At 40.1% G+C, this 20,180-nt stretch overlaps 1 protein-coding gene across 1 annotated transcript in view; it reads right to left on the reverse strand.

Moving 5' to 3' along the window:
* trappc9 (trafficking protein particle complex 9) overlaps positions 1-20,180 on the reverse strand; it is a 331,469-nt gene that overhangs the window by 289,754 nt on the left and 21,535 nt on the right. The window contains 2 exon segments of the mRNA XM_034226421.1: positions 3,608-3,734; positions 12,048-12,191. Of these exon segments, the coding sequence (XP_034082312.1) occupies positions 3,608-3,734; positions 12,048-12,191 (271 nt within the window).

Genomic DNA, 20,180 nt, shown 5'->3' on the forward strand with positions numbered 1-20,180 from the left:
TTGGCTCAGTACACCAAGCTCACCATTACGAGCGTTGGCATTCAAATGGACCCTGAACTAAAACTTGAGTTGGATTAAATCTGTGGTAAAAACAAGCTTTTATCACCTGAGGCAGCTAGCCAAAGTAAAACCTGTTCTCTCCAGACAGCAGTTTGAGACAGTAATGCACGCCTTCGTCACCACTCGGCTGGATTACTGTAACTCTCTCTACATGGGGGTCAGTGGGTCCTCCCTCGCTCGTCTGCAGCGGGTGCAAAATGCTTTTTAACTTTTTAAGGCTTTTAACTGGCACACGGAAATATGACCACATTTCCCCCATTTTGGCTTCGCTCCACTGGCTGCCAATACATTTTAGGATTCATTTAAAAAACTTTTAAATCCATAAATGGCATGACCCCACCATATCTTTCTGAGCTACTACCCCCTTACACGCCCAACCGCCCTCTCAGGTCAGCTGATCAGCTGGTCCTGAATGTGCCCAGAACCAAGTCCAAGCGGAGAGGGGGCCGTTGCTTCTCTGTAGCGGCTCCCACACTGCGGAACGATCTGCCCCTGCACATCAGACAGGCCGCCACACTGCCTGCTTTTAAATCGCTTCTTAAAACCCACCTCTTCTCCTTAGCATATTAACATATTTTAGAGCGTTGCTTTTAAATTGTCTATTGTTTTTACTTGTACTTGTTTTATGGTGTGTGAGCTGAGTGATTTTTTGTATGTTTTGTTTTGTTTATTTGCCTGTACAGCACTTTGGTCTGGAGGTTTAAAGTGCTCTATAAATAAAGCTGTATTGTATTTAATACTGAATGATTTAATTGCACGTTCTTAATTGAACTTCTTGTGTTTATATAAATATTTGTATATATATTTGTATTGGTTTAGTACCTACTTAAAGGACAGAAAAAACGTTGTCTCAATAGGCACACATCAACTTTGACAAATATGTCATGCGGGGTTCCTCAAGGCTCCATCTTAGGACCTTTGCTTTTTAATATCTATATGCTACCTCTGGCTGAAATTATTAAAACGAGCGATCTAAGCTATCACATCTATGCAGACGACACCCAGATTTATTTTAAAATCACACCAGGAGACTGTTCTCCGATTAGAACACTGAGCATTGAGCACATCACTGACTGGATGACTCAGAACTTTCTCCAACTGAACAAACAAAAAACTGAGATCATTGTTTTTGGAGCTAAGAAGGACTGATTAAAAGTAATCGCAGAGCTTCAGTCAGCAGACTGCAACACCACTAATAAAGCCAGAAATCTAGGTGTAGTGATGGACTCAGCCCTGAATTTCAACAGCCACATTACAACAGTCATTAGGTCTGCTTATTATCACCTGAAGAATATATCGAGGATCAAAAAACTAATGTCACAACAGGACTTAGAAAAGCTTGTCCATGCTTTTATTTTCAGTAGACTCGACTACTGCAATAGTGTCTTCACAGGGCTGACTAAAAAATCCATCAGAAAACTGCAGCTGATCCAGAACGCTGCTGCACGAGTCCTCACTAACACTACAAGAGTGGATCACATCAGTCCGGTTCTGAAATCTCTACATTGGCTTCCAGTCGGCCAAAGAATTGATTTTAAAGTACTATTGCTAGTTTTTAAATCATTACATGTGTTAGGACCAAAGTATATTGTTGAACTCCTACATAATTACGAGCCATCAAGGTGCCTCAGGTCTTCTGGGACGGGTCTGCTATCGGTTTCGAGTGTAAAAGCAAAACATGGAGAGGCAGCATTTAGCTGTTATGCCCGACACTCTGGAACAAACTACCCAAATCATGCACGTCCGCAGAAACGCTTACTATTTTTAAATCGAGACTAAAAACATATCTCTTTGCCGCTGCTTTTAATTGAGATGCTCATATTCGAACTACAGTATGCCTTTTAACATGTATTGTATACCTGTGGTGTTTATTTGTATTATTTTATTATCTTTGCTTTGTAATGCCTGTTGTAAAATTGTATAATGTGTTTTACTGTATTTATTCCTAAAAAGTATTTTAATTTGTTTTGTAAAGCACTTTGAATTGTCGCGTACAGAAAAGTGCTATATAAATAAACTTGCCTTGCCTATATAAGGAACATTTAGTCTTTTACCTATATAGTAAGGGCATTTTATCAGATATTTGACCGATCTGCAAACTAAATCCAATCAATTTCTTCACTAATGTCTTTGTAAAGGTGTGTAGTAAGATGTATTAAAAAGTTGAAGTTCAAATCCTGTATGTTTTTTCGTAACAACTGCTCAAAGTTGAGGTACCGAATACCGATTTTCGAAAAATCTAAAATGTTCAGTTTGGCCTTGGGTAACTTGTGAGGGGTCAAACTAGGGGTTTTTCATGATTCTGAGTTGATTGCAATTATTTATTTTTCATTAAAATCATTCCTTTGTGGAAAAACGGCCACGCCCACCTTTCCCGCTAACAGAAACTCTACCTCCAACAGAGGGTGCAGCTGCACAGCATTCTCTCCGTGCCTACCTACAAACCCAGGACTGGATCCTTCTGCAGAGTATGTCTCTGAACCCCAGTGACTATGGATGGACATTAGGTGTACATGGCTATGAGCCAGTCCCAACACTAGACCCCATGGCTCCTGAGGAGCTACTGCAGTTCACAAGCGGCAACTGTAACGGAGATTGCAGCAACCGGCGGTGCAGCTGCAAGAGGAATGGCGTTAAGTGCATCTCAGCATGTGGAGTCTGTAAAGGAATTTCATGCAAGAATTGATGATGGTGATGGTGAGTCTGGAGAAGACTCAGAGATTGACTCCTGAAGTGATCAGCACTTGTAACTACAAATAAAGCTACTTTGGAATTTAAATATAAGAGTGGGCGTGGCCTTTTTTCAACCAAGAAATGATTTTAGTGAAAAATACATGATTGCAATCAACTCAGAATCATGAAAAACCCCTAGTTTGACCCCTCACAAGTTACCCAAGGCCAAACAGAAATGTTTTGATTTTTCGAAAAATCGGTATTCGGTACCTCAACTTTGAGCAGTTGTTACGGAAAAACATACAGGATTTGAACTTCAACTTTTTAATACATCTTACTACACACCTTTACAAACACATTAGTGAATACATTGATTGGTAAGGATTTAATTTGCAGATTTTCATATATTTCCCTTACTAATAGTGTAGGGTTAGGGTTACATGTTAACATTAATATATGTTTGTCAAAATATTGTTTTTACATTTTACGGTAGAAAGAAACTGCATCTTAACGTACATTTTTTATGTAATTTTCAAGTCCAGAAACTCAAGAAAAGGCACCATCATGGTCTGTCCACCTTTTAGCCTTAGTTGTTCACCTTTGGATTACATCACTGCTTTCAATTTAATACCTGTCACCAAAATGGAAACTAATAATGTGCTCAGTATGGAGTGCACACACACACACACACGTAGGGCATCTTATAACTCTGGTTTGTAACAAGCCAGAGAGGGAGTTTCACATTTTATTTTATCGGGCATTTAACGTTTATTTTCCAGTCTTAAATGGATCATCTGTCCTCAAACCCAATTTCCCCAGGGATAAATTAAGTATTCAGACCCTGAAAGCAACATTTAGCCCCGCTGTGTCTTACCGTACGATGGGGAGCTTAGTGAAGGGCACGGGGGGGAGCTTCAGGCCGTCAGGAAGCGTGATGACCTCCATCCCTCCCGGACACTTGGAGGTGTAGTTCTCCAGACTCTGGGTCACCTCTTTTTTCTCTATAAATGTAGAAGTACAGGAGGAGAATAATTTAGCACTGGCTCGAGTACATAAAGACGTCTATAGATACAACCATCCAAAGATCAGGCAGCAGCTATTACAATATAACGTAGTCCTCGTTAAAGTTCTCCTCGCCCAGATAGGTTCATCTTTGTGTGTGATATAAATTAAGCCGACGTTAATGACCTGTGAGGTGTCTCTCTCAGCAGAACCAGCCCCAGCCGTCAAGTAACATTGGGAGTTTTATTGTGCCGTCGATACCTTTTGAGCGAACATTACTGCTCACCCAGCCGGAGAATTTGCTTTGGCTCTGCAAGTTTCACGAGTGTCGATCAAGACGAGGAGGACATTTAGAAAGAGCGCCAGGACCCATTCAGATCTATAACCCTCTTTCAGAGTACCTTATGAAGTCTTACGAGTCTTTACACTGGCTTCCTGTGTGTCAAAGACTTGATTTCTAAATACTGCTGCTGGTTTATAAAGCTTTGAATGGTTTAGGCCCAAAATACATTTCTGACCTCCTGCTAAATGATGAACCATCCAGATCTCTCAGGTCTTCAGGGACTGGTCAGCTTTCTGTCCCCAGAGTCAGAACTAAACATGGAGAAGCAGCGTTCAGTTATTATGCTCCAAATATCTGGAACAAACTCCCAGAAACCTGCAGGTCCGCTGCAACTCTGACTACTTTTAAATCCAGGCTGAAGACTTTTATTTTTGCCGCTGCTTTTAATTGATATATTCATATCCAGAGATGGGGTCGTTACTCAAAAAAAGTAATATATTACTTATTACTTTAAAAAAAAAGTAATATATTACTTATTACTTTAAAAAAAAAAGTAATATATTACTTTACTCGTTACTTTACTCGCAGGGCCGCCCCCCCCTACAGGCAGATCACGCAGACTGCGGAGGGTGCTTGATTTTGCAGAGGGAGCCTCATCAGAAGCGCAAAAGCGGCGCACCTACTAGGGATGCATACCGGTATCCGGTATTACCGAAATACCGGTTACTGGTGGCTACGGTATACCGTACCGAAATCAGATCCGGTTTCGATACTTTAAAAAAAAAAAAAAGTGAGTCCGTGGCCCGTGATGGCGGGTGTTATAAATTAGATTGCATAATCGTTTTTCTTCATATTTTATGTATTTCATTGTCTGTTCAATACTAGAAAGGTAAAAGTCCCACAAATGAACTGTGATGGGATTTGTTTTCTCTCACCAGTGAAGGCAAATGTTGATTTTAAAGATGAGATTTGTTTGTTTGTGCAATACCGAGATCTCATGACCTTTATTCTATTATGTATTTGTTCTCTAGTCGAATCTCAGGTTTAACATTAATTATAACGGTGCTATAAATGTCTGTTTGCATTGACAAGATGTGCTATTCACGCGGCACACCTGATGGCGGGTGTTATAAAAGATATTCCATAATCGGGTTTCTTCATATTTGTTATGTATCTTTCATTGTTTGTTCAGAACTAAAAGGTCCAAGAAGTCCCACAATTGAATTTAATATTAATTTGACATGTCAACTATATCGTAAAGCGCTTCATGGGAGTAATTGTGGGATGATACATTTTCAAAGTATCACGATATGTATCGGTTGAGTATCGGTATCGTTCAGTGGCATCGGTATCGTAAAAAAGTCAACGATATGCATCCCTAGCACCTACAGTGTTACTCGTTACTTTGCTCGACATCCTCACTCTGGATTCGGAGGTCCTCCTTAGCTATTAGCTTCACGTTAGCATGTTGTCTTTGCAGGTGCGTGTTGAGGTTAGACGTTGTGTTTGCAGCAGTGAATAAAAGCTTCTGGCCTGGATAGTTTGCACCTCATCGTCACATTCCTGTCCTTTCTTCGGACGAACTCCAAATAATGGGCATACCATTACTTTGTAACGCGTTACACCCAACTCTGTTCATATCTTAAACTGCACTGTAACTTGTATTATCTTTGCTTTTTCAATGCCATTTTCTTAATGTCTTTCATTTTTGTAAAACGCTTTGAATTGCCTCGAGTCCCCCCAAAGGTAGTTAAAGTCATTATTGGGGTTAAAGTCCCCTCGGTGGTTAAATGTGTGACGTTTTGGTTTCAAGACCCTGGTTCACGGAGGACACCAAAAGTCCTAGCAAGACAAGGTAAACTTAACTAATGTGCATTTATAAATAAAAAAGAGTAATAGTTGCTGTGTGACTTTATATGTCACTGTATGTATCTCTCTGTACAGCACTTCTGGAGGTTTTAAAGTGCTATATAAATAAAGTTGGATTGGATATAATGTAAATCATTTGTGTGTAGGGTCTGGGCCCCCATTTCATGCTACATTGTGTCTTATAATAGTTCCTGTATGTTTAATTGTTTGTGAATAAATTAAATGATTCAACATTGGAAGGACAAGATAATAGCGGGTTGCGTCTGTCTGACAAAACCAAATTAGCAATCACAAGACTAATTAATTAAAGATTCATTTTAATCCCCGACTTGTTTTTGGTTTAGCATTTGAACCAATGCTTCGCTAATGAGTATTAAAAACATTTCCAGAACATTGGAATAAAACAAAAACCCTGAAAATAAAAAGAGGTATGAATCTCAAGGCCATATATCCAGCTTTTTTTGTTTTAATAATTGTGTATATACACCGTAAGCCTAATATACAGTATATATGCTCTCTAGGAGATGCCTGTTTTAAACGGACAAAAGTGATAGCATTCAAAACGGTCCAAACAAATGTGTTGCATTTACAAGTTAATATAGACTAGCCAAAGAGCCATGTTAACTACAGTCAGAGGAGTATAGTTCAAATTAAGGTCCGGCGAGGGTACAAATTATTTATAAAGTGACCCTAACGGCCCGTCCACACAGCGGCGTGCGTTGAAGCTTGCCGCCGGGCGTGTCTGAAACTCGACCAACAACCAATCCCGCCCCTGACACACAAGCATCGGTTTGATTGGCTAGAGCTTGTACTGGCAAATGATTCGATTGGCTGACGCTTCTGCCGAGGCTTCAAAAGTTGAACATTGCTCAACTTTTGCAGCGAGCCACGCCAGCAAAGCTCCGCGTCGCTTCCCACAATGCAGTTCGGCGAAAAGTGACCTCACCCCATTCAAAGTGAATGGTGAAGCTTTCAACGTGTGCAACGCTGTGTGGACGGGCCGTAAGAAGGAATCGCTGAAAAAAGCACATTGGGAATAAAATAGCAAGAGATAAATGGGCGATAGCTCAGTTGTCTTCTTGGCTCACAGCTTGTTATGATTGATGGCTTATTTGTCAAATTTGTTCCCCTTGTTTGCCATGTCTGAGTGTTCAGAGCAGCCGTCTAATCGGGGCCACTCAGGGACAAAAGCAGGGACCTGTTTGAATGTTGATTCTGTTCAGCGTGTTTGCCAGGAACAGCATACAATAATAACATATTTTGTTCTCTTTTAGAGCATTCATTTGTGCTGAATAACGAATGCTGATGAAGGCAGGTCGTGACGGAGCGATATCAACCATTCAGCAACACGTATAAAATGTCACCACGACATCTTCAGGGTCCAACAAAGCCATTGAAATAGACTTGCAGCAGTATAGAAAATGTTAGGGTAGTTTGTTCGCCTTTGTGACTTCTTGCCGGTTATTTCCCCAGACATTGTGAGCATGTCAGGGGTAAGCCGGGCTTTAGCTACAGTGTTTGTGGTGTGTCCAATTGCACTTTTCCCAAAAAGCAAAAATGTCTACAACCCTCCTTTGTCAGTAGCAGTTCTGTTAGGTAAACTCAACGAAAAACTATTTTTTGACTTGTTTTTACCCGGCTTTTCACTGAGATCCCTGCCCAGACAAACACAACAAAGCACGCTATTATTTTGACAGCTGGAACACACTGTGCAGGTAAGGAAATATGTTAATATTCAGAATTCACATTTTGAATGAAATCAAGAGTTGAAAGGAGCTCAACAGCATTACTATGCTTATGCAATGCGTCTGTTTAAAAAAAAAAAAAGCAGGAAATGTGTCTGCTGCACGGCTACAATTGCAAAGTATGTGGTCAATAAGTTACCAAGGACATTATTGTTCATATTTTTCAGGTTCATATCCGTTGTGTGCGTCTATTGTGACATTTAATGTTCAAAAAGCTCTTTATTCTTCTCTCATGCTGTCTGTGCTGCAGCACCTCTTTTCACCCTCTGTCTGAAACCAGAGCCCAGTCTGCTCTGATTGGTTAGCTGGCCGGCTCTGTTGCGATTGGTCAACTGCTTAGAGATGTCCCACCCTTTGGCCTTATCACGTACAATGTCTGTGAGCCCTAGCCAATAGGAGCCCTTGTGTTACATAGAGATGTCACTAGTTACAGAAGTTAACTAATGAGTCCAACGGAGGCGGAGAGAAACTCCCTCTGAAGGGAACTCTGGGATTTTAGCGTTTTTAAACCATTGACATGCACACAAACCGATATTACACACTACAGGAAAGGGAAAGCCCCAAAAAGCATAACAGGGCCTCTTTAAATTGACATGATGAATAGGAAGCTACAGGTATGATAACAGGCCATTAAGGTTGGGTAGAAACGGCAAACAAGAAGTTGATGTCCGACTGAATAATGGTGTGGTAACTAGTGTTAATTTCGTTGACTAAAACTATGACGAAATATGTTCGTCAACGACCTTTTTTTCCATGACTAAAACGAGACGATGACGGCAGTAAACAATAACTGTAACGAAATCAACATGCAATATCGTTGACTTAAAGTGACTAGACAAAAATGTAGTTTGCTAAATAAAAACTTTGCCAAAATCTCTCTTTACTTTCGTTGACGAAAAAGGAGGAGAGGAAATATTATCAAAGATAACGTTACATCTCTGATAGTCCGTTTTTCTCCCAGCAGTTCCATTTCCGGTGCTGCGGCTGGGCAGCAGCTGTGTGTCTGTGCTGCGCGCAGCGGGACATTTGAATTAGACCGGGCAGCGGCACACTGTGAACAGTCAGGAAGACTCGGATCATCCAACTAACCTTATTTAACAGAAAATAAAATAGCAACAACACGGATTGACCCCCGTCCCGTCCCGTCAGCGCGAGTGAGTGATGAGTTGTGTACAGACCCGACGGGTAATAATGGATTATGACGGAAATGTTACGATCCTGTCCGTCAAAATGACTGACAACGAAAAAGTCTAACGCCACCACTGCTTGGGAGAAAGAAACGATGTGATATTTGGGCCCATTTTCGCTACAATGAGGCGGAGAAAAAAAGCAAATGCATTGTTTTATCAGAAGGGACGCAATGTGGCCATAACACAGGTAAAAACACCACAAACCTGAGCAGATACTCTCTGCAAAGCTTCTTAATCATTCAACCTGTGGTTTTCATCCAATAAGGACACGATATAATCTTATTGTGAAATAAGTTTGACTAAAATGACAAATTATTGGTTTTGGCTAGACTATAGCTAGACTAGTTTGACTGAAATGTTCTATATAATCTGATGACCTAAGACTCAAATGTCAACAGTTTTCATTGACAAAAAGTAGACTAAAATAGTTAGTTTACTTTGACTAAAATAAGACTAAAATGCTCAGACTTTTAGTCGACTAAAACGTGACTAAATAAAAACAGGATGAAGGTGACTAAATATGACTAAAACTAACAAGGACATTTGAGACAAAATTAACACCTGTGGTAACAAATTGTAAATGAAGCAATAATAACTGAACATGTACAGACTTTGAGCAGGTGCTAATGTAACACAGCTGTCATTCTCCTGAATCCTTTCCCCCAAACCCCAGCAGAACACCTCCTTCCCTGCTGAGAAGGAGGTGTTTTTATTGACACTACTGAGAAGAGGTGAGCTTCAAATACCTTTAATGACAGTGGGGAAGGATTTATCAAATGTTATGGTGAAATGAAAACTTCTGACACACCACAAACAGACGTATCAAAAGTTGTATGAATAATTTAAAGACTTCTGGCTGCTTTCAGGAAAAAGTAATAACAGTAATCCTTGTAGACTGGAAACTGAGCAACTCATAGGATGATCTTAATCCTTCTGGTATGACATGAACTATTTAAAAGAAAGCAATATCAAACGGATCCATCTCTATTTGTGTGAGTTTACTGAAGTGTTGTCACGACATTTTGACTTCACCTGACACTTTAACACTCCTTCCTGCTTAACAGTGCATTGTTTTGTGTTTCAAAAAGGAGGTACTGCAGAGTTAGGTGGTGCATTTTGGTGAAAAAAAGTAGTATATTTGGTTATAGAAGTCTTTTAAAATAAGTTGTATAGCATTGCAGAAAAAATAGGGATCAATGTGATGATATGATATACTTTATTAATCCCCATGGGGAAATTGTTTCTCTGCATTTGACCCATCCTAGTGTTAGGAGCAGTGTGCTGCCATTTTGAACGGCGCCCGGGGAGCAGTGTAGGGAACGGTGCCTTGCTCAGGGACAATTGGTCTTGTCGGGACTTGAACTGGTGACCTTCCAGTTGCCAAGCCAAGTCCGTATCGACTTCACCACCACCGCCCCAGTTTATGTTTATGTAAATCAATAAAATAACTTTATCTGCCCTTGGTAGTACTTCTGCAAGTCTGCAACCCCTAAACAACCACATCAATGTTCTACTTGGAGAAGACAAATTATGCAACAATTGCACTTGTTATTGCAACTGTGCTTTAAAAACATCGCTTTTTATTCCTAAGAATGTTGGTAAAGTTTGATTTGAGGTGGTTTTAGACTCAAGAGGATCACTAATTGGTGGTTAGGGACAGTTCACCTCATTAAATCCCTGTAACCGACACAGACTCAATATATATAGAAATTGATTTATGTTTGCAAGATACCACACACAAGACTTAACAAGGTACATCGAGCGGCCTTTCATCAGAGAACTGTTCAAAGACATGGCTCCTGTGGGCGAGGAGAGGACATATGTGATGTTTTCAATAAGAGACGATTTCTCAGGCTCTTGTAATCCACACACACACACACACACACACACACACACACACACACACACACACACACACACACACACACACACACACACACACACACACACACACACACACACACACACACCACACACACACACACACACACACACACACACACACACACACCACACACACACACACACACACACACACACACACACACACACACACACACACACACACACACACACACACACACACACACACACACACACACACACACACACACACACACACACTGGCCGTTTCTAGAAGGCTGGAAGCACCTCGCAGGGTTAAAACACTACAGTGGGGGGAAAGCGTAATACCGCAGCCTTTAAGACTAATGTAGTGGTGTGGGAATGAGTCCTAAAACATGGAAATGGGTTATCATTTTAGCGCTTGCCTCGAAGTCTATAGTTGTTTGTACGCATTTATGGTAAGACGTTTAAAATAAGGTCTGTTGTTGAGACAAAACTGAAGAGATTTTAACGTTTTGTTCTACAGTAGCCGCCTTTAGCTTACGGTGGTGACTTGAAGCAGTTATAGCCTCGATTGCATTTAATCTTCAACTACGATACAAGTGGTTTTAATATTCAATTCAATCTTTATTTAATATGTGGAGATGATCTTGCAGATTAAAAAATGTCAGCATCATAAATGTGTGTTAGCAGCAGATATTTGATATTTGTCTATGTTGATGTTACACATGGAGCTGCTGTGATGCAAGGAGCATTTCAGACTTGACCTGACCATTAAAGTATTATCGTATCCCTGCACCACTGCTTTGTGAGCTGACCTAGCCACCTTTAGCTTAGCGCTGGGGACATGAAGGAGTTATAGCCTTACCTACTGCATTCAATCTTCAACTACGATACAAGTGGTGTAATATGTGGGGAGGATAAAAACATGTCAGTACCATACGTGTGTTAGCAGCAGATCTCGGACAATATTTAAAAACCAAAAGGAGAAAGCCCATTGCTAACTTCCAGGTCAGCTTTCACACATATCATCAAATTCAGACTGAAGCATCCTTTGTGCTCCAGTCGATCCCCTCAGTAAAGACAGAGCTGAATCCAGATCAGATGCACGCTAAAGGGTCATTGACAATGTTTTCTCTCTGTGATTGTGATGTTAAATGTTTGTTTTTCATGTATTATGTCTTGATATGTGTCTATGTTGATGTTACACATGGAGCTGCTGTGATGCAAGAAGCATTTCAGACTTAATCTGACCATTAAAAGTATTATCCTATCGTATCGTAATATTCAAAACTCAAAGGAGAAAGCCCATTGGATTGCTAACTTCCAGCTCAGCTTTCACACATATATCATCCCTGCACCACTGCTTTGTGAGCTGACCTTGATCTGACAGGAAGTCCAGCATGGTCTGCAGCAGGAAGGAGAGATGGCGCACAGAGAGGCCGGGGTTCCCCATGCGACGGGACGCGTACACCAGTTCATGGAGGAGGCGCATCTGAACAGCCGCCCAGCCGCAGTGGGTTCCTGAGAGAGGAGAGACGAGAGGAAATCACATTTAGAAAAGGACCATGGCTGACATGTAATGTTACACAGCTGTCCTAAGATCAGTGGTATCTGGGGGACAATAATATACACTTGTGATACAAACCATAGCAGGATATTGTCTCCGTGTTAAATGTCGCAAAAAATAATATTTGTATTTAATAATTTAATAACAATAACATTGCTTATTCCAGATGCACAATTTTGAGAATGCAGAACATTTGTATAGGTTGTCGACTCTCGGTTGGATCAAAGTATATTTCTGTAATCATCTCATTTCAAAAACAATATTTGATGAAACGTTAAAAATCCAATATGAGAGACAAAACTAAAACTAGGGCTGGGTGATAAAACAATATTATCCACTTTTAGTAAACAATTAGCTTAGTCATAAGACCTTTACACTTGTACAATGACTTCTTATAATTCCTCTCCAATGGGAAGGGGCAACAAACCAATAAAAGTATTTCACATATAACTTGATAAACAGAAGACCTTTTTATTGGAGTCATCTCTTAAATCGAACTAGCTCCTTGCCTGTCACATGTGGTCCCGCGTGGTGCTAACTTAGTCTCTGTTGTTTGCTCTGCAGAGCTCCATAAGACATCTTAATAGCATTCTAGCCTGACACCAACTGTTACATAAGGCCCTACGAGATGCTCTGCTCCACTCCCAGCTGTCGCCTGTTGACTCACTAAGTGGGAAAGAAAACTAAAGGAAAGATGTGCAGAGGAGGCCGGAGGGAGGAAGGGAGGATATTTGGTAAACACTCGGATGTTTCCTCAGTTTAAATACCATTTCCAATAACATCCAATCCTGCCCGTGATGCTTTTCACTTATCAGCATGTTCTACCTCGCTCATTATTCATCCTGACTTCTCAAAATGCAATTCATCTTTTATAAGCTTTTTTCTTTCTGTCGTTGTTGCACCCACTAAGCAGTCTAAAGATAGCTGACTTCCACCTGTCTGCCAAAACTGCTGCTTATCTGGAGAACAGTAATACAAAAGGACACTGTGAGGATGTCTCTTGCACTCGAAACACAAAAAAATACTCTCAGAGCTGACCTGGAGGTGTCTGGCGATCCATTTAACACACCGCCGAGATAATGAGCGTGCTGACACAGTCGAGCAGCAGCACTGTCATGAAAAACCTGAATCAAAGAGGGCTGTACCTCGGATAAAACCGGGGAATTTCACTATTCTCCTCGGTAATGAACATGTCAATTATCCAGGAACAATTTGTAAAGTTTTTGCTGTGTTATCAAATGTACCTATTCCTTTACTTTTAATTGATGATTAAGTCCTGAGAGGCAAGTGACAATCGTTTAAAAGGTCCCATGTCATGCTTTTCTGGTTATTACCCGTCCCCTTGTGTTATGAAGGTTTTTCTGCATGTAAACGGTCTGCAGAGTCACAAACCCTCAAAGTACACCCTGTAGGTAGGGAGTAAAACTCTAACATGATTAGCGATGCTAATGTAACACCGACCATATTACGTCCAAAACAGTCGGGCATTGTTTCTGATAGCAACGTTTCTGATTGGGCCGTGGGTCCACATTTCAGATATTACGTCATATCGGACGCAAATCTGGATCAGCTCCGTTGTTCCCCGATTTTAGAGATTTGGGTACGGAGGAAAAGAGAGAGGGTTTTATTTTCTGACGCTGCGTGAGTTCCCCGACACACCGGGGACACATTGATGTAGAGAAGACATCACAAAGTGCATTTTGCACTTTGTGATGTCTTTAATAATAGTTATCCATAGTAATTCAGAAAAAGAAATAATAAAAAGAAAATTAAAACACAGCACTAAGGAATTATTGACTTAGTATATTAAAAATAAATTAACAATGCATATAAATAATATTTCTATTAGACTAGATCAGTGTTTCTCAAACTTTTTCATACCAAGGACTTAACCAATAAAAAAACACTCGCGGACCACCTAACTCCACAAATATCCAAAATCACATCGTTTTTCTAGAACAGATTACAAATCGCCTGAAAATGGTACAAACAAGTGGCAACATGTGTGACGAAGGTGTTGTGCTGGGCTATATCATACAATCGAGATATTCCCGCGAGAGTGCGTAAAACTTTAATTTATTAATTTATTTATAATGTGAAATTGTACCAATATACTCACGGACCACTAGGGGGCGCTCACGGACCACCAGTGGTCCGCGGACCACACTTTGAGAAGCACTGGACTAGAGGATAATATAAATTGAAGACATTTAAAAATAATAATAATTTGAAGTTGGATTAAAGTTGATTGCTAGATCGTGATATAATGTCCTCATAATGTACATTTTCACAAATACAAATAAACTTAAAATGTATGTATCTGCAGCACATCAGTGAAGAAAAGAAAGGGGTCTAAGCACGAGAAGGACAGTGTGTGGGCAGCGGTGGGAAATGGCCTGCGAGCCACTTAAAAAGCCATTTGTTCCACAGCATCTCAGGGAACAGCAGCCTTGTTGGAATGCACCATTGACGCCCATTCTTTTCCCCACTTGAACTTTCCTCACCAGCTTATTGCTTGATAAACTCCCACCTGATGCTGAAACACTCCCAACCATCAACCTCCGCTTTCCCATCAGCGCTGCGGAGAATCAGAGTGGAACCCGCCTCAGGGGGGGATTGGATGTTACAGTGGATACCGGGGTGGATTATTAATGTTACAGCGCTTTGACTTCTCTGGAATCGTGCTTGTAGAGGAAACTTCTGTGTAGCATGCAGTGGAGTCACCGACTCAGGAAGGAGACACGGGAAGAGTCGGAGCTTTGATGTCAAACCACTGTGATTTATTTGGAGTTGGTACCAGAGTATTCACATCACAAATCCAAGAGTCAGAGGTTCTGACTCCACGGTAGAGTTGCCACGTCAATTCTGGAGAGCCTCTCTCTTGCCAGCCCATCTAACTGGTTTCGCAGAGAGTAAACAACATATTTGAGGAGATAGCCTAAACAGTGTGGGAACACTGAGCTACTTGCGTCGGACACTTATGACCTCGAAGATTTCACCTTGGAGTCCACAAATACAGAGAAGGAAGTGTCCCAGTGTACCCACAACACAGACCATCTGTATCCCAGTATTGACCGGTCACAGAATGGGAACAATAACATTATTGGCTAAGCCGCCTGTGTCCTTAAAGAAGGTAAACAGACATCGAGGTTTGTCCTGTATGTTACTAATTGGCGTCTTATGATAATTATTTCCATAACAGTGCTCTCTATTTTCATCCGCTTACGTTCAATTGATTATATATACAATTATAAGCAAACTTGGTCTGTAATATCGACTATCAAAGATATTGGGAAAATACTGCCGTCTCATCTCAAAATCTAATCTTAAAATGGCTAACTACGTAATGATTGATAAAGTTAATTTGATTCCAACTGAACATTTCCACTTCTAACCATGTCAGGCACTCATTTGCCCCTTACATTATAAAAACAGTTTTATTAAATCATGTAATGTAGGATAACAAATATGTAAAGTTGTTGTTGTGTTATCAAAGTTAACTATTCCTTTTTATTGATGATTAAGTCCTGAGAGGCAAGTGACAATTGTTTAGGATTTATCCATTTTTCCAAGTCTAATCTAAATGATGTTCTCTCCTGTATCTGTAAATCCCACTTAGGCCTTCTAGAAAAAAAACATTCAAATATGTCATAGAAAATGGTTCCTTAAATGAACAAAGTGCAGAGCCATTAATCAAACCTTTAAAAGGTGGGGTAGGTAAGTTTGAGAAACCGGCTAGAGAAACACTTTTGTTATATTCCATGGAATGCTCTTAACATCCCGATAGCAATGAATATCTTAAATGCTTTGACAAAATCATCTGTGGAAGCCGTAGTGCTGTAAAAAGCACGACCAATCATCGGCCCGGCCCGGCTAAAGTAACTGGATGGCCTACCTGCCTGTCAGCCTTCCATCTGTGCACAAACTCATCTCGTGCCCTCATTGGTCATGTGCGCGTTCCTGTGTGTTGGAGGAGGGGCTCTGTGAGGAAGTCTGAAGGAAGGGGTAGATTTTTTCCGGTTGTCTACTTTCAAATTCTAGCGCGCTCGAGCTGGTTTCTCCATTCTTACCTACCCCACCTTTAATAAAGTAAAGCCTTGTGATAAGGAGTAATATGTTGGTTGTAGAGGTTGAGAAGTCCATTGTTGCCCAGTGGAAATACATTAAACATGTGCAAATGCATGACAAATGACCCTGAAAGCACAGAGTAAACTCAAAGCGTGTGGAGTCCAAACATAAAAAAAGATTATGGCTTTAGATTTTGAATCTGATAAAGATATGTTAGGATAAAGGAATGAATAGATACCGTTTGGATATGGCTACTGTATTAAAAGTAGTTTTCTCCTACTTCATCATAAAGAGGAAATAAATCCTGCTGCTCCACATTTATGGCCTCGGACATCAATAGCTACATGCTTTGGTGTTAAGTATCCTTAAAACCAGCTTAAAAACACACTTTCAGAGTCAAGTGTAAAACATTTGACCTCCAACAATCTGCAGGGTGTTTCTATTCACAGTTTATAAAAAGGAACAAGGCCAGACATTAAGGAGAATCCTCTCTCTCAGTATCCCTTGAATAACTATCAGGAGAGAAACTATGGATAACCCTGAGTGTCTCTCTGCGCCGCGAGGTCTGTCTTTGTGTTGAAAACGCTTGCCATTGAGTGGCTGCTCTGAGTAAAGGGTCAACAGTCTGCAGAACAGAGAGGCTTATCATGGAGGACCTCATCGAAAAGTGCACAAAAGACGGGGTCACATCTCAGCCTCTCCTGAAGCAAAGTGCTGGCCCGAATGCAGCGAAAGAGAGCAAAGCCATTCATTTATTAAATATCTATTAAATACGTCTTTACACCGCGGCCCCTCACACACTATGGATCATGCAAGAGACTTTCACTTTCTGAAAAATATAGATTCAGTGAGACTTATTGACGCACGAAATTTGTATTATTATTCCGCCGGTATTTTGACCCTCTTCTTCTCTCGCATTGAACATCGCAGAAACTCCATTCAAACATCAAAACGTTCAGCTCGGTCGGGAATCGATGGCTATTACTTTTCTCATTCATAACTTTCATAATTCCAGAGATACATCCCATAATTAATCACATTTTTAACATTGAAGTCAATGGAGGAAATCTTCAGACTTCAACAAATCTTCATGCGACTTCAACTGCTAACTGTTCATTCATACTTTCACTCAGAAACCTCATTCCAACTTTAAAATGTTACAAATCTTTCTGACATTATTCGTGTACAAGAACTTTTAAATATGATTCTTACTTTTAGAGATATTAGCATTTGTTCAGACCTTGTTTTAGAGGTTTTCTTCACATTTTAACATTAACTAGAGTGCGTGATGTCACAGCTAGAGGGTAAGAAATCTTGAAATGTGCCTTCATATATTTTTTTTAAACTGTCATAATTCCCAAACCCTACTTTCCTGGGACATAATCTTTCATGATAAACGTAGGAAAACATCTCGTAGCTTGAAAAATGACAAATAATTAAGCAAAATAATTAAACAAAGTGCCTCTTGAGGGCATGAAGTGACAAAAACTTTCAACATGCCTCCATTAAAGCCCATTGTAATTTCAGGCAGATATTTCCTCACGGCAGCATTATTTACTAACCCGAAACTACACAAAAATTACAATTCGGATACTCAACTTCCTTGACATGCTTCACGTTTTGAAATTTCACAGATATCTGTTACGGTTGTTCCACAAAACGTTCACATGTAAGAGGTTCATCTCTCATTCAGAGCAATGGAAACCTTTGATCTCTACAGAGCTCGTTAGCTCAACTATAAACACCTGTGCAATGGAACACATGATCACTCCAGCTGACATGCAGCAGACTTCAACAGTCCAGCCGTGAAGACATCTACGGGACAGTTTTGAGATTTCTTCCAATGCCGTTGCCATGGCAACACAATGCTCGCTTTGAAACACGGTTTTCTCATAGCTTCAGTGAAAATACTCCAAACAGCCCAGAACTTCACAGGTTTGATAACGATGCAGCCATCAATGCATCTAAGCGTAGTATGGGGTGTCATCAAATGCCGTTGCCATGGCGACAGACCACTCGCCATGAAACACGATGAGGCTGTAAGTCCAATCGACACTGTCCAATCGTCCCCCAATCTTCACTTGTATATCACCGGTCCATGCCTCAAGAGCTCTACGCCAAATCTGAGATCTCACCATATGCCGTTTCCATGGAAACGCATCCCTCGCCATAAAACATGATGTCGCTATAACTCCTATGAAAATGTTCAAAAAGTGCTCAAACTTCACGTGTGCTAACAGTCCAGCCTTGAAGTAATCTACGGGACAGTTTTGAGATTTCTTTAAATGCCGTTACCATGGCAACAAAATGCTCGCCTTGAAACGCGGTTTTCTCATAACTTCAGTGAAAATACTCCAAACAGCCCAAGACTTCACAGGTTTGGTAACGATGCAGCCATCAACGCATCTAAGTGTATTATGGGATGTCATCAAATGCCATTGCCATGGCGACAGATCATTCGCCATCTAGTTAGTTCAGAAGTTTGCAGTTCAAATATTCTGCTGCTTTTCCAAGCCTTTTTACTTTATTTTCTTCTCTCATCACACATTCAAGCCCCCAGTGTTCATGTATCATTTAAATCTAAATTCTTCACTTTCTTCTTACACATTACATTTCAGCATAGCAGTTTAGCGTCACATTTTCAGCATAAAGCATTCCCACTAGCAATTTCTTCAGGAATTGCATTCTCTAGTTATTTATATGAAATCAGCACTACCTGACCCTGTGACACACCTAAAGGAGTCTTATTGTGCTTTTTGGGGTTTCCAAGATAGATTAGATTAATAGATTAGATAGATAGATAGATAGATAGATAGATAGATAGATAGATAGATAGATAGATAGATAGATAGATAGATAGATAGATAGATAGATAGATAGATAGATAGATAGATAGATAGATAGATAGATAGATAGATAGATAGATAGATAGATAGATAGATAGATAGATAGATAGATAGATACTTAATTAATCACAAATTGGGAAATTATTTTGTTACAGGACCAGTGTGCTCAACATTAAAATACAGATACTTAAAAGTGGAAAAGAGTTAACAATTACATTATTACATACAACATTGTAACATCACTAGGTAACACTCCCGCTCCCATTGGCTAACGCTCCGACACATTGTATGTGATAGGCTAAGGGGCGGGACATCTCTAAGCTTTGTAACTTATTGACCACATACTATGCCATTTATCCGCTTCTAAGTAGAAATGTTGCAAAATGTCTTACATTAAAAATAGTGAACTTATTCTGAGGGAGAATCCACAAAAATGTATAAACTTGGTCTAATTTTTTGTGTTAAAACATCGTCTATTTAAATTAATTGACTTGTTAATATCAGAACACTCTTCTATTACAAGAACAGAACATTTCATCCAATCAAATAGGAATACAGTATAAAAAATGTAAAACCCTCTGCATTCATTATCCTACACTTCTGCACTGTCTGAGCCAAGGGACCACGATTCATGCTTTCATGTAAGTTTTGAAAAGTCGCCTTATGCAAAGTATCAAAGTAATTGTTCGTAGCAGTCTGGAAATAAACGACATGCAACAAGCTCAACTGACATGAGATGAAACGTTTCCATGTGAAAAAGGTTCAAAACATCAAGATTTTATACTTTGGGAATTTGCCACAGACATGGTTGAGAAAATAACATTCTGCTGGTTGCCGCTAAAAAGGCATTAACCAGGAAATGGTTATCGAAGGATAGCCCGACTCTAAATGGATGGATGGACATCTCAATGGATATTTACCAGTGGCGAACCGTCAGGGCCTTCAAGGTATTCAGAGAATACCCTGGAACACTCAGATAAAACAAACAAAAAATCGATTTAATTATATAAATAAAATGTAATAAAATGA

This window comes from Gymnodraco acuticeps, unplaced genomic scaffold, assembly GCF_902827175.1.
Source record: "Gymnodraco acuticeps unplaced genomic scaffold, fGymAcu1.1, whole genome shotgun sequence".
Taxonomy (NCBI): domain Eukaryota; kingdom Metazoa; phylum Chordata; class Actinopteri; order Perciformes; family Bathydraconidae; genus Gymnodraco; species Gymnodraco acuticeps.